The sequence below is a fragment of the Salvelinus namaycush genome, chromosome 10, assembly GCF_016432855.1.
Source record: "Salvelinus namaycush isolate Seneca chromosome 10, SaNama_1.0, whole genome shotgun sequence".
Classification (NCBI taxonomy): domain Eukaryota; kingdom Metazoa; phylum Chordata; class Actinopteri; order Salmoniformes; family Salmonidae; genus Salvelinus; species Salvelinus namaycush.
In genome coordinates this window covers 46587765-46602454 of record NC_052316.1, presented here as the reverse complement: position 1 = coordinate 46602454, position 14690 = coordinate 46587765, and the positions used below count along the sequence as shown (strand labels likewise).

Here is a 14690-nt window from a genome sequence, read left to right as displayed (position 1 = left end):
GTTTGGCTACTTTTCTCATTGTATAACCACGATTTGTGCCGCTAAATATGCACATTTTCGAACAAACTCTATATGTATTGTGTAATATGATGTTATAGGACTGTCATCTGAAGAAGTTTTGAGAAGGTTAGTGAAAAAATTAATATCTTTTGCTGGTTTATTCGTTATCGCTATTGTTGGCCTGAATCAATGCTGTTGTGTGGTTGGCTATTGTAGTAAGCTAATATAATGCTATATTGTGTTTTCGCTGTAAAACACTTAAAAAATCTGAAATATTGGCTGGATTCACAAGATCTTTGTCTTTCATTTGCTGTACGCTGTGTATTTTTCAGAAATGTTTTATGATGAGTATTTAGGTAATACACGATGGTCTCTGTAGTTATTCTAGTTGCTTTGGTGAGAGTTGTGATGGTGGCTGCAATGGTAAACTATGATTTATACCTGAAATATGCACATTTTTCTAACAAAACATATGCTATACAATAAATATGTTATCAGACTGTCATCTGATGAAGTTGTTTCTTGGTTAGTGGCTATTTATATCTTTATTTGGTCGAAATTGTGATAGCTACCTATGCAGGAAAAAAATGGTGGGAAAAAAAGTTGTGTCTTTTGCTATCGTGGTTAGCTAATAGATTTACATATTGTGTCTTCCCTGTAAAACATTTTAAAAATCAGAAATGATGGCTGGATTCACAAGATGTGTATCTTTCATCTGGTGTCTTGGACTTGTGATTTAATGATATTTAGATGCTAGTATTTACTTGTGACGCTATGCTAGGCTATGCTAGTCAGCTTTTTTACTGATGGGGGTGCTCCCGGATCCGGGATTGTGATGAAGTAGAAGTTAACCTGTCTCCTCCCTTCCTCTACACTGATCGAAGTGGATTTAAGAAGTGATCCTAGCTTTCACCTGGATTCACCTGGTCAGTCTATGTCATGGAAATTGCAGGTGTTCATACATGGATGTTGGAATATGTTTTGAGAGTATACAAAATACCCCTCCTTTGGCGTGGAGAATTTATTGATTCATGGGCTGCTTAGATCACAGAACAACGTCGGCGTTGAATGGGCCGATGAATCGACCACTGGAACCTTTTCCTCAACTGAGCCAATTGCAGCTCTACTGACAAGAGGCCTCACGTCTTCCTGGTTCCAGGACTATAAACTAAACATGTGAACAGCACTCCTTGTGTTCGGACGGCAACCAGACATATGGTCGCTGTCAATTTATGAACAACAAATCAATTCAAGGACACCCCACGAGGGGAAAAATTCTACTTGGACCACAGAAATCCTTTTTTTTTCCAGCTGAAAACTCTTCGGCCCTCTTACCTGTTTGTGACTCTGATTCTGCTGTCTATCATATTAGCACATACTTTTCATTAATCATTCAACTGCTTACATTTTGTACGTGGTAGAAGCCCAGAGGAGGACCTCGCCCTGTGTTCTTTAGAGGCTCTGTGGAAAAGGCCTCATCATGGCGGTGGATGAAACTGTAGATGATCAGAAAGAGCGAGGAGGGCCTCGTTAGCTATCACTCAGTCTGTTACAATGTCTGATAGACCTAAAGATCTGATAGACCTTACTGAAGAAGAAGAGGCAGAAGAAGAAGAACAACAACAACAACGACTTACTTGAACTGGCAGAAGATGTCAGCGTACTCTGCAGAGATGCTGAAGGCCTGGAGGACCGTCACTCTGAAGGTGAAGATGTTACCTATCCTCAGGTGCTCCAGGGCTCCGTCCAGAGCTCCTCCCTCCAGGTTGGTCTTCAGGGGGCTCTCCAACTCCTCAGGACCGGCTACAGGGAGTTAAAACAGAGACATGAAGACATAGAAGAGACATTGAATGTAGTTATGCTTTCAGTGTTTTCATTATGGCACACTGAGCTATTTCTCTCTGCACTACATCCTTACTTAAAACAACATAGTATAACTTCAGGCAGTTGCTTCACACTGACAAACACACTACCTACCTGTACATAAATACATTTAGCATTATGCAGATATGAACACACCCCAAACACACGTACAGCGCCTTCAGAAGGTATTCACCTGCTTTAACTTTTTTCCACATGTTGTTGTGTTACAGCCTGAATTTAAAATAGATTCAATGTAGATGTTGTGTCATTGGCCTACCCACAATGCCCTGTAATGTCAAAGTCAAATTATGGTTCAAGAAATGTTGACAAATTAATGAAAAATGTAACGTTGAAATGTCTTGAGTCAATAAGTATTCAATCCCTTTGTTATAGCAAACCTTAATAAGTCCAGGAGTAAAAAATGGTTAACAAATCATATAATAATTTGCAACAAATACACCATGACAGCGCAACACACAAGGGGTGGAACAGTGGCAAAGGTACCCACAGGACAAACAGAATTATTAGTCTGAGGAGAGATTAAATAGCATTAATACAACAAAAATAATTCAAAACACTCTCTTTTAGTTTACACCAAAGTTAAACAGATGTATTTTTTTCTTCATAATAAGCAGGAGTAATATTCTTAGCAGATCAGAATGACAGCAGACTGTACTTCTATCCATGTCACTAAAGACTAACAGAAACAAAAGACACAATTAACTAGAATGGCTTATCTGTGTGCAATAATAGCGTTTAACATGATGTTGAATGACTACTTCAGCTCTGTATCCCACACATATAATTATACGTAAGATCCCTCAGTCGAGCAGTGAAATTAAAAAACAGAATTCAACCACAACGAACAGGTAGGTTTTCCAATGCCTCGCAAAGAAGGGCACCTATTGGTAAAACAATGAAAAAGCAGATATTGAATATCCCTTAGAGCATGGTGAAGTTTTTAAATACACTTTGGATGGTGTATCAATACACCCTGTATTATGTATTCCAAAACATGCATCCTGTTTGGAATGAGGCAATAAAAAGTCAAACTGAAAAAAATGTTGCAAAGAAATACATTTTATGTCTTGAATGCAAAGCGTTATGTTTGGGGCAAATCCAACACAACACATCACTGGGTACCACTTTTCATATTTTCAATCATGGTGGTGACTGCATCATGTTATGGGTATGCTTGTCATCAGCAAGGACTAGGGAGTATTTTAGGAGAAAAATCAACAGAATAAAGCGAAGCACAGGCAAAATCTGAGAGGAAAACCTGGTTGAGTCTGCTTTCCAACCAACACTGGGAGAAAAATTCACCTTTCAGCAGGACAATAGCCTAAAACACACGGCCAAATAAACACTGGAGTTGCTTACCAAAACGACATTGAATGTTCCTGAGTGGCCTAATTACAGTTTTGACTTAAATCGGCTTACAAATCTCTGGCAAGATTTGAAAATGGCTGTCTAGCAATGATCAACAACCAATTTGACAGAGCTTGAAGAATTTGAAAAATAATAATATGCAAATATTGTACAATCCAGGTGTGAAAATCTCTTTGAGACTTACCTGGAAAGACACACAACTGAAATCCCTGCTATTTACGGTGATTCTAACATGTATTGACTCAAGGGTGTGAACACTTATGTAAATTAGATATTCCTGTATTTAAGTTTCAATAAATGTTCAATCATTTCTAAAAACATGTTTTCACTTTGTCATTATGGGGCATTGTGTGTAGATAGGTGAGATAAAAATCTATTTCATCCATTTTGAGTTCAGGCGGTAACACAACAAAGTGTGGAATAAATCAAGAGGTATGAATACTTCCTGAATACTTCCTGAAGGCTTTCTGAAGGCCACACCCACATACACAGACCACGCCCACGACAGACAGACCACAGCCTCACAGACAGACTCCACACACAGAGTTCTCTACAGCTAATCTCGCGTGTAGAAAAGTTTGACGAGACACCACAGTTTGACGAGACACCACAGCGGCTGAGGAGACACCACAGCGGCTGAGGAGACACCACAGCGGCTGAGGAGACTACAGAGCGGCTGAGGAGACTACACAGCGACTGAGGAGACTACACAGCGACTGAGGAGACTACACAGCGGCTGAGGAGACTACACAGCGGCTGAGGAGACTACACAGCGGCTGGAGAGACTACACAGCGGCTGGAGAGACTACACAGCGGCTGAGGAGATTACACAGCGGCTGAGGAGACTACACAGCAGCTGAGGAGACTGCACAGCGACTGAGGAGACTACACAGCGACTGAGGAGACTACACAGCGGCTGAGGAGACTACACAGCGGCTGAGGAGACTACACAGCGGCTGAGGAGACTACACAGCGGCTGAGGAGACTACACAGCGACTGAGGAGACTACACAGCGGCTGAGGAGACTACACAGCGGCTGAGGAGACTACACAGCGGCTGAAGAGACTACACAGCGACTGAGGAGACCACACAGCGTCTGAGGAGACACCACAGCGTCTGAGGAAACTACACAGCGACTGAGGAGACTACACAGCGGCTGAGGAGACTACACAGCGGCTGAGGAGACTACACAGCGGCTGAGGAGACTACACAGCATCTGAGGAGACTACACAGCGGCTGAGGAGACTACACAGCGGCTGAGGAGACTACACAGCTAGTTACCCGCACATGTATTGTTGTTGACTTCATCGGCTGAGGGTCCGATCTCTGAGTTCTGTCCCTCCCCCTCCACGAAACGCAGCTCCTCCTGGGACGCCCCAGTACGGGACAGACCAGCGGGGCACGACTCAGCCTGGAACTGACCACAAGGGACAGCATACAGTTAGCAAAGCTGGAAGAGAAGCTAGCAAACCTAGGAGGTAGTCACTAACTAGCTAGAAGATAGCATACAGTTAGCAGAGATAGAGGGAGTGGCCTAGCCACTGACATTAAAGCTAGAAGACGTAGCATGGAACTGACCACACGGGACAGCATACAGTAAGCAAAGCTAAGGGAGGTAACTAGGTCTCTGTAAAACTAGGGAAGGTACATACAATGATTTATATATACACTAGATGGCTGTTTTGAAGTCACCGTGCCTCCATCTTCGCACGCGTACCCCAATTAGTTGACTGGTCGATTGCTTTGTCGTTAGGCTGTTGGTGGACCGAGATTATTTTAGTCGAGCAGTTATATATATATAAATCAATAACCAATAAATCACTGGGACCAAGCTTCCTGCCATCCAGGACCTCTATACTAGACGGTGTCAGAGGGAAGGCCCAAAAAAAGGGTCAAAGACTCCAGTCGCCCAAGTCATAGACTGTTCTCTCTGCTACCGCATGGCAAGCGGTACCGGAGCGCAAAGTCTAGGTCCGAAATGCTCCTTAACAGCTTCTACACCCAAGCCATGAGACTACTAAACAGTTAATCAAATGACCACCCGGACTATTTACATTGACACCCCCCCTTTTGTTTTTACACTGCTGCTACTCGCTGTTTACTATCTACGCATAGTCACTTTACCCCTACCTACATGTACAAATTACCTCGACTAACCTGTACCCCTGCACATTGACTCTGTACCAGTACCAACTGTATATAGCCTCCACATTGACTCTGTACTGTAACACCCTGTATATAGCCTCCACATTGACTCTGTACCGTAACACCCTGTATATAGCCTCCACATTGACTCTGTACCGTAACACCCTGTATATAGCCTCCACATTGACTCTGTACCGTAACACCCTGTATATAGCCTCCACATTGACTCTGTACCGGTACCCCCTGTATATAGCCTCCACACGGACTCTGTACCAGTACCAACTGTATATAGCCTCCACATTGACTCTGTACCGTAACACCCTGTATATAGCCTCCACATTGACTCTGTACCGTAACACCCTGTATATAGCCTCCACATTGACTCTGTACCGTAACACCCTGTATATAGCCTCCACATGGACTCTGTACCGGTACCCCCTGTATATAGCCTCCACATTGACTCTGTACCAGTACCAACTGTATATAGCCTCCACATTGACTCTGTACCAGTACCAACTGTATATAACCTCCACATTGACTCTGTACCAGTACCAACTGTATATAACCTCCACATTGACTCTGTACCAGTACCAACTGTATATAGCCTCCACATTGACTCTGTACCGTAACACCCTGTATATAACCTCCACATTGACTCTGTACCGTAACACCCTGTATATAGCCTCCACATTGACTCTGTACCGTAACACCCTGTATATAACCTCCAAATTGACTCTGTACCGTAACATCCTGTATATAGCCTCCACATTGACTCTGTACCAGTACCAACTGTATATAGCCTCCACATTGACTCTGTACCGTAACACCCTGTATATAGCCTCCACATTGACTCTGTACCGTAACACCCTGTATATAACCTCCACATTGACTCTGTACCGGTACCCCCTGTATATAACCTCCACATTGACTCTGTACCGGTACCCCCTGTATATAACCTCCACATTGACTCTGTACCGTAACACCCTGTATATAGCCTCCACATTGACTCTGTACCGGTACCCCCTGTATATAACCTCCACATTGACTCTGTACCGGTACCCCCTGTATATAACCTCCACATTGACTCTGTACCGGTACCCCCTGTATATAGCCTCCACATTGACTCTGTACCAGTACCCCCTGTATATAGCCTCCACATTGACTCTGTACCGTAACACCCTGTATATAACCTCCACATTGACTCTGTACCGGTACCCCCTGTATATAACCTCCACATTGACTCTGTACCAGTACCCCCTGTATATAGCCTCCACATTGACTCTGTACCGGTACCCCCTGTATATAGCCTCCACATTGACTCTGTACCGTAATACCCTGTATATAACCTCCACATTGACTCTGTACCGGTACCCCCTGTATATAACCTCCACATTGACTCTGTACCGGTACCCCCTGTATATAACCTCCACATTGACTCTGTACCGGTACCCCCTGTATATAACCTCCACATTGACTCTGTACCGTAACACCCTGTATATAGCCTCCACATTGACTCTGTACCGGTACCCCCTGTATATAACCTCCACATTGACTCTGTACCGGTACCCCCTGTATATAACCTCCACATTGACTCTGTACCGTAACACCCTGTATATAGCCTCCACATTGACTCTGTACCGTAACACCCTGTATATAGCCTCCACATTGACTCTGTACCGTAACACCCTGTATATAACCTCCACATTGACTCTGTACCGTAACACCCTGTATATAGCCTCCACATTGACTCTGTACCAGTACCAACTGTATATAGCCTCCACATTGACTCTGTACCGGTACCCCCCTGTATATAGCCTCCACATTGACTCTGTACCGTAACACCCTGTATATAGCCTCCACATTGACTCTGTACCAGTACCCCCTGTATATAGCCTCCACATTGACTCTGTACCGTAACACCCTGTATATAACCTCCACATTGACTCTGTACCGGTACCCCCTGTATATAACCTCCACATTGACTCTGTACCAGTACCCCCTGTATATAGCCTCCACATTGACTCTGTACCGGTACCCCCTGTATATAGCCTCCACATTGACTCTGTACCGTAATACCCTGTATATAACCTCCACATTGACTCTGTACCGGTACCCCCTGTATATAACCTCCACATTGACTCTGTACCGGTACCCCCTGTATATAACCTCCACATTGACTCTGTACCGGTACCCCCTGTATATAACCTCCACATTGACTCTGTACCGTAACACCCTGTATATAGCCTCCACATTGACTCTGTACCGGTACCCCCTGTATATAGCCTCCACATTGACTCTGTACCGGTACCCCCTGTATATAACCTCCACATTGACTCTGTACCGTAACACCCTGTATATAGCCTCCACATTGACTCTGTACCGGTACCCCCTGTATATAACCTCCACATTGACTCTGTACCGGTACCCCCTGTATATAACCTCCACATTGACTCTGTACCGTAACACCCTGTATATAGCCTCCACATTGACTCTGTACCGTAACACCCTGTATATAGCCTCCACATTGACTCTGTACCGTAACACCCTGTATATAACCTCCACATTGACTCTGTACCGTAACACCCTGTATATAGCCTCCACATTGACTCTGTACCAGTACCAACTGTATATAGCCTCCACATTGACTCTGTACCGGTACCCCCCTGTATATAGCCTCCACATTGACTCTGTACCGTAACACCCTGTATATAGCCTCCACATTGACTCTGTACCGGTACCCCCTGTATATAGCCTCCACATTGACTCTGTACCGTAACACCCTGTATATAACCTCCACATTGACTCTGTACCGGTACCCCCTGTATATAGCCTCCACATTGACTCTGTACCGTAATACCCTGTATATAACCTCCACATTGACTCTGTACCAGTACCCCCTGTATATAACCTCCACATTGACTCTGTACCGGTACCCCCTGTATATAGCCTCCACATTGACTCTGTACCGGTACCCCCTGTATATAACCTCCACATTGACTCTGTACCGGTACCCCCTGTATATAACCTCCATATTGACTCTGTACCGGTACCCCCTGTATATAACCTCCACATTGACTCTGTACCGTAACACCCTGTATATAGCCTCCACATTGACTCTGTACTGGTACCCCCTGTATATAACCTCCACATTGACTCTGTACCGGTACCCCCTGTATATAACCTCCACATTGACTCTGTACCGGTACCCCCTGTATATAGCCTCCACATTGACTCTGTACCGTAACACCCTGTATATAGCCTCCACATTGACTCTGTACCGTAACACCCTGTATATAGCCTCCACATTGACTCTGTACCGTAACACCCTGTATATAACCTCCACATTGTTTTTGTTGTTTTTTACTTTAGTTTTTTAGTAATATTTTCTTAACTTTATTTTTTAAACTGTATTGTTTGAAAGGTGTACATAGTTACATTAGCAGAACACTTATTATTTAAAAGGTTGTATATTCTACATGGACCTGTTAATACATGCCAAAATACGAGGACAAATCAGCGGGTGCAGCTGCGCCTTTAAATACATGCAATTTTATCCTTGAAACATTTAATTGAAATACTGTATAAATAATTCCATTCATTCCTCTGGAGAAGGAATGGGGGAGTGCCAATATGGTCGACTAGTGGCTTCAAAGCCTCTCATTTGCCAATACATAGCATTCAGCAATCCATCAATGGGTACATAGATACTGGACTAGACAAAACAGCGGCTGATATCCTCTGTTGGTTTGCTCAGGAGACGTACCTTCTCAAACTCCCTGTCCTCGAAGGAGATCTTGGCGGTGCCAGACTGGCGGACACCGGAGCCGTAGTCAGGAGCTTCCTCATCAGCTGGAGGGAAACACAAAACACCTTCACTTGACTTCCTGTAGAAGTCACACTCAGTCTGTCTTTCAGTCAAACCCGACCTGATCTGTATTACTACTGTGTATCTTTTGAAGAAACCCGAGTCCCTTATGTACATGTCTGTATGCTTCAGTAGGTTAGGCATTCTTTGTTTGGTTGTTTGATTGATTGAATGAATGATTGATTGACTGATTTATTGATTGATTTGGTTGTTTGATGTGAAAGGGGGGGGGGGGGGGGTCCAGATCTTACCTGAGATAGCTTGTACAGCCACCCTGAGGAATCCTTTAACCTCTCCCTTCTCACTCACGATGGCCACGCGATGGACCAGCGGCACGGGGTACAGCAGGTTACTCAGGTACACAAAGGCTCTGGATGGGAGGGAGAGAGAGAGAGAGAGAGAGAGAGAGAGAGAGAGAGAGAGAGAGAGAGAGAGAGAGAGAGAGAGAGAGAGAGAGAGGGAAGTAGATACAGAAAGAGACAGAGAGAGAGAGAGAGAGAGAGAGAGAGAGGGAGAGAGAATTGAAGAGAAGAAAGGGAGAGAGGTAGATTGAATAAGAGAGGGATAGAATAGTGAATGTACCATTAGAGATCCCAGAGACACCAGAACACCAGGACAGAGAGATAACGTCCAGAGATAACAACTGACAAACTGTATGTCATTTTGGCAACATATTTTCCATATCCCAAAATGTAGAAATATTGTTATTCTGTATGTAATGCGTGTAGTTCTATAGCTTGAAGTTACAGCAAGACCACAACCTAGAAGTGGAACATCTTTAGGATATTTAGTTTCAATCTCCTGGATTGTCAGATTCCATAACTCCTAGCTATAATCTTTGTAATACCATATTGTGTCTTGCTGTCAAGGATAACATTTCCAAAGTGCCAAAGAGGCGGGTAGACATTTAAGGGGTAAAAGGGCGGTAGAAAAGGTAGGCTTACGACAACATTGGTGAGGTGCAAAGAAGGCATGCTCAGGACAAAAAGATGAGAACCAAAAAAAAGAAGCTTTTGCCTTCTTTAACTCAAATGAATTGAAAAACAAATCAAGCAGAAATCCTCATAATACAGAACATGGCTAAAAGCTTGAACTAACAGTCAACAGCTTGAAATAAGTAACGTTAAAAAAACGAAGAATGACACCCATGAATTTAACAAAAACAAACCCACTCCCCACAGGAAGTGGACTGCTGGTTTGTGCAAAAACAAAAAAAGGGAACCAATGTAAAATGTTACAAAAAAATGTTAAAAAATAAAGAATAATGTGCTCTGGCATGCCTAAAAGAGATAGCTGTGGTAGAAACTAGCTCTTTCATCTTGAGATATTGCGTCTTCCTAAATCACTTCCTGAATCAGTTGCTTCACATGAATCAATTGATGATTCATTTATATTTATTATCAAGAGAACATTCGTGACATGGCAAGGACATCTAGCCGTGAGTGGCTGCTGTGCTGCGTTGTGCAGAAACAAAAACAGATATCAGAAGATATATGAGATATGTTCTTAGTTCAGATAATGGTCTCCTTATAAAAGACATACAAAACAAGGTGAGACAAACACCTCAAGCATTCGTTGAGCAACAACTTTGCTTGGATCACTACTAAAGCAAAGTGGCACGGATGGATCCACCAACGTGTACAGGGCAGGGTCATCACCAGTGTCAAGAAAGAGCATCCATCCCTGACCTGTGTGCATAAAGGTATGATGTGACAGTAACATAAAGCTGAAGGTGTGTTGTGACAGTAACATAAAGCTGAAGGTGTGATGTGACAGTAATATAAAGCTGAAGGTGTGATGTGACAGTAATGTAAAGCTGAAGGTGTGATGTGACAGTAACGTAAAGCTGAAGGTATGATGTGACAGTAATATAAAGCTGAAGGTGTGATGTGACAGTAATATAAAGCTGAAGGTGTGATGTGACAGTAACATAAAGCTGAACGTGTGATGTGACAGTAACATAAAGCTGAAGGTGTGATGTGACAGTAACATAAAGCTGAAGGTGTGATGTGACAGTAATGTAAAGCTGAAGGTGTGATGTGACAGTAACGTAAAGCTGAAGGTGTGATGTGACAGTAACGTAAAGCTGAAGGTGTGATGTGACAGTAACATAAAGCTGAAGGTGTGATGTGACAGTAATATAAAGCTGAAGGTATGATGTGACAGTAATATAAAGCTGAAGGTGTGATGTGACAGTAACATAAAGCTGAAGGTATGATGTGACAGTAACATAAAGCTGAAGGTATGATGTGACAGTAACATAAAGCTGAAGGTAGGATGTGACAGTAACATAAAGCTGAAGGTATGATGTGACAGTAATATAAAGCTGAAGGTATGATGTGACTAACATAAAGCTGAAGGTATGATGTGACAGTAATATAAAGCTGAAGGTATGATGTGACAGTAATATAAAGCTGAAGGTGTGATGTGACAGTAACATAAAGCTGAAGGTATGATGTGACAGTAATATAAAGCTGAAGGTGTGATATGACAGTAATATAAAGCTGAAGGTGTGATGTGACAGTAACATAAAGCTGAAGGTATGATGTGACAGTAACATAAAGCTGAAGGTAGGATGTGACAGTAACATAAAGCTGAAGGTATGATGTGACAGTAATATAAAGCTGAAGGTATGATGTGACTAACATAAAGCTGAAGGTGTGATGTGACAGTAATATAAAGCTGAAGGTATGATGTGACAGTAACATAAAGCTGAAGGTATGATGTGACTAATATAAAGCTGAAGGTATGATGTGACTAATATAAAGCTGAAGGTGTGATGTGACAGTAATATAAAGCTGAAGGTGTGATGTGACAGTAACATAAAGCTGAAGGTATGATGTGACAGTAATATAAAGCTGAAGGTGTGATATGACAGTAATATAAAGCTGAAGGTGTGATGTGACAGTAATATAAAGCTGAAGGTATGATGTGACAGTAACATAAAGCTGAAGGTGTGATGTGACTAATATAAAGCTGAAGGTGTGATGTGACAGTAACATAAAGCTGAAGGTGTGATGTGACAGTAACATAAAGCTGAAGGTGTGATGTGACAGTAACATAAAGCTGAAGGTGTGATGTGACAGTAATATAAAGCTGAAGGTGTGATGTGACAGTAATATAAAGCTGAAGGTATGATGTGACAGTAACATAAAGCTGAAGGTGTGATGTGACTAATATAAAGCTGAAGGTGTGATGTGACAGTAACATAAAGCTGAAGGTGTGCTATGACAGTAACATAAAGCTGAAGGTGTGATGTGACAGTAACATAAAGCTGAAGGTGTGATGTGACAGTAATATAAAGCTGAAGGTGTGATGTGACAGTAATATAAAGCTGAAGGTGTGATGTGACAGTAACATAAAGCTGAAGGTATGATGTGACAGTAATATAAAGCTGAGGGTATGATGTTACAGTGACATAAAGCTGAAGGTATGATGTGACAGTAACATAAAGCTGAAGGTGTGTTGTGACAGTAACATAAAGCTGAAGGTGTGATGTGACAGTAATATAAAGCTGAAGGTGTGATGTGACAGTAATGTAAAGCTGAAGGTGTGATGTGACAGTAACGTAAAGCTGAAGGTATGATGTGACAGTAATATAAAGCTGAAGGTGTGATGTGACAGTAATATAAAGCTGAAGGTGTGATGTGACAGTAACATAAAGCTGAACGTGTGATGTGACAGTAACATAAAGCTGAAGGTGTGATGTGACAGTAACATAAAGCTGAAGGTGTGATGTGACAGTAATGTAAAGCTGAAGGTGTGATGTGACAGTAACGTAAAGCTGAAGGTGTGATGTGACAGTAACGTAAAGCTGAAGGTGTGATGTGACAGTAACATAAAGCTGAAGGTGTGATGTGACAGTAATATAAAGCTGAAGGTATGATGTGACAGTAATATAAAGCTGAAGGTGTGATGTGACAGTAACATAAAGCTGAAGGTATGATGTGACAGTAACATAAAGCTGAAGGTATGATGTGACAGTAACATAAAGCTGAAGGTAGGATGTGACAGTAACATAAAGCTGAAGGTATGATGTGACAGTAATATAAAGCTGAAGGTATGATGTGACTAACATAAAGCTGAAGGTATGATGTGACAGTAATATAAAGCTGAAGGTATGATGTGACAGTAATATAAAGCTGAAGGTGTGATGTGACAGTAACATAAAGCTGAAGGTATGATGTGACAGTAATATAAAGCTGAAGGTGTGATATGACAGTAATATAAAGCTGAAGGTGTGATGTGACAGTAACATAAAGCTGAAGGTATGATGTGACAGTAACATAAAGCTGAAGGTAGGATGTGACAGTAACATAAAGCTGAAGGTATGATGTGACAGTAATATAAAGCTGAAGGTATGATGTGACTAACATAAAGCTGAAGGTATGATGTGACAGTAATATAAAGCTGAAGGTATGATGTGACAGTAACATAAAGCTGAAGGTATGATGTGACTAATATAAAGCTGAAGGTATGATGTGACTAATATAAAGCTGAAGGTGTGATGTGACAGTAATATAAAGCTGAAGGTGTGATGTGACAGTAACATAAAGCTGAAGGTATGATGTGACAGTAATATAAAGCTGAAGGTGTGATATGACAGTAATATAAAGCTGAAGGTGTGATGTGACAGTAATATAAAGCTGAAGGTATGATGTGACAGTAACATAAAGCTGAAGGTGTGATGTGACTAATATAAAGCTGAAGGTGTGATGTGACAGTAACATAAAGCTGAAGGTGTGATGTGACAGTAACATAAAGCTGAAGGTGTGATGTGACAGTAACATAAAGCTGAAGGTGTGATGTGACAGTAATATAAAGCTGAAGGTGTGATGTGACAGTAATATAAAGCTGAAGGTATGATGTGACAGTAACATAAAGCTGAAGGTGTGATGTGACTAATATAAAGCTGAAGGTGTGATGTGACAGTAACATAAAGCTGAAGGTGTGCTATGACAGTAACATAAAGCTGAAGGTGTGATGTGACAGTAACATAAAGCTGAAGGTGTGATGTGACAGTAATATAAAGCTGAAGGTGTGATGTGACAGTAATATAAAGCTGAAGGTGTGATGTGACAGTAACATAAAGCTGAAGGTATGATGTGACAGTAATATAAAGCTGAGGGTATGATGTTACAGTGACATAAAGCTGAAGGTATGATGTGACAGTAATATAAAGCTGAAGGTGTGATGTGACAGTAATATAAAGCTGAAGGTATGATGTGACAGTAACATAAAGCTGAAGGTGTGATGTGACAGTAATATAAAGCTGAAGGTGTGATGTGACAGTAATATAAAGCTGAAGGTGTGATGTGACAGTAATATAAAGCTGAAGGTGTGATGTGACAGTAATATAAAGCTGAAGGTGTGATGTGACAGTAATATAAAGCTGAAGGTGTGATGTGACAGTAATATAAAGCTGAAG

General features: G+C 42.0%; 1 protein-coding gene across 1 annotated transcript in view; it reads right to left on the bottom strand.

The window, feature by feature from the left end:
• kif1aa (kinesin family member 1Aa) overlaps positions 1-14690 on the bottom strand; it is a 130569-nt gene that overhangs the window by 54514 nt on the left and 61365 nt on the right. The window contains exons 22-26 of the mRNA XM_039001780.1: positions 9514-9632; positions 9161-9246; positions 4534-4669; positions 1638-1803; positions 1406-1496 (exon numbers count right to left, since the gene is read on the bottom strand). Of these exons, the coding sequence (XP_038857708.1) occupies positions 1406-1496; positions 1638-1803; positions 4534-4669; positions 9161-9246; positions 9514-9632 (598 nt within the window). The remainder of the gene's footprint in view (positions 1-1405; positions 1497-1637; positions 1804-4533; positions 4670-9160; positions 9247-9513; positions 9633-14690) is intronic.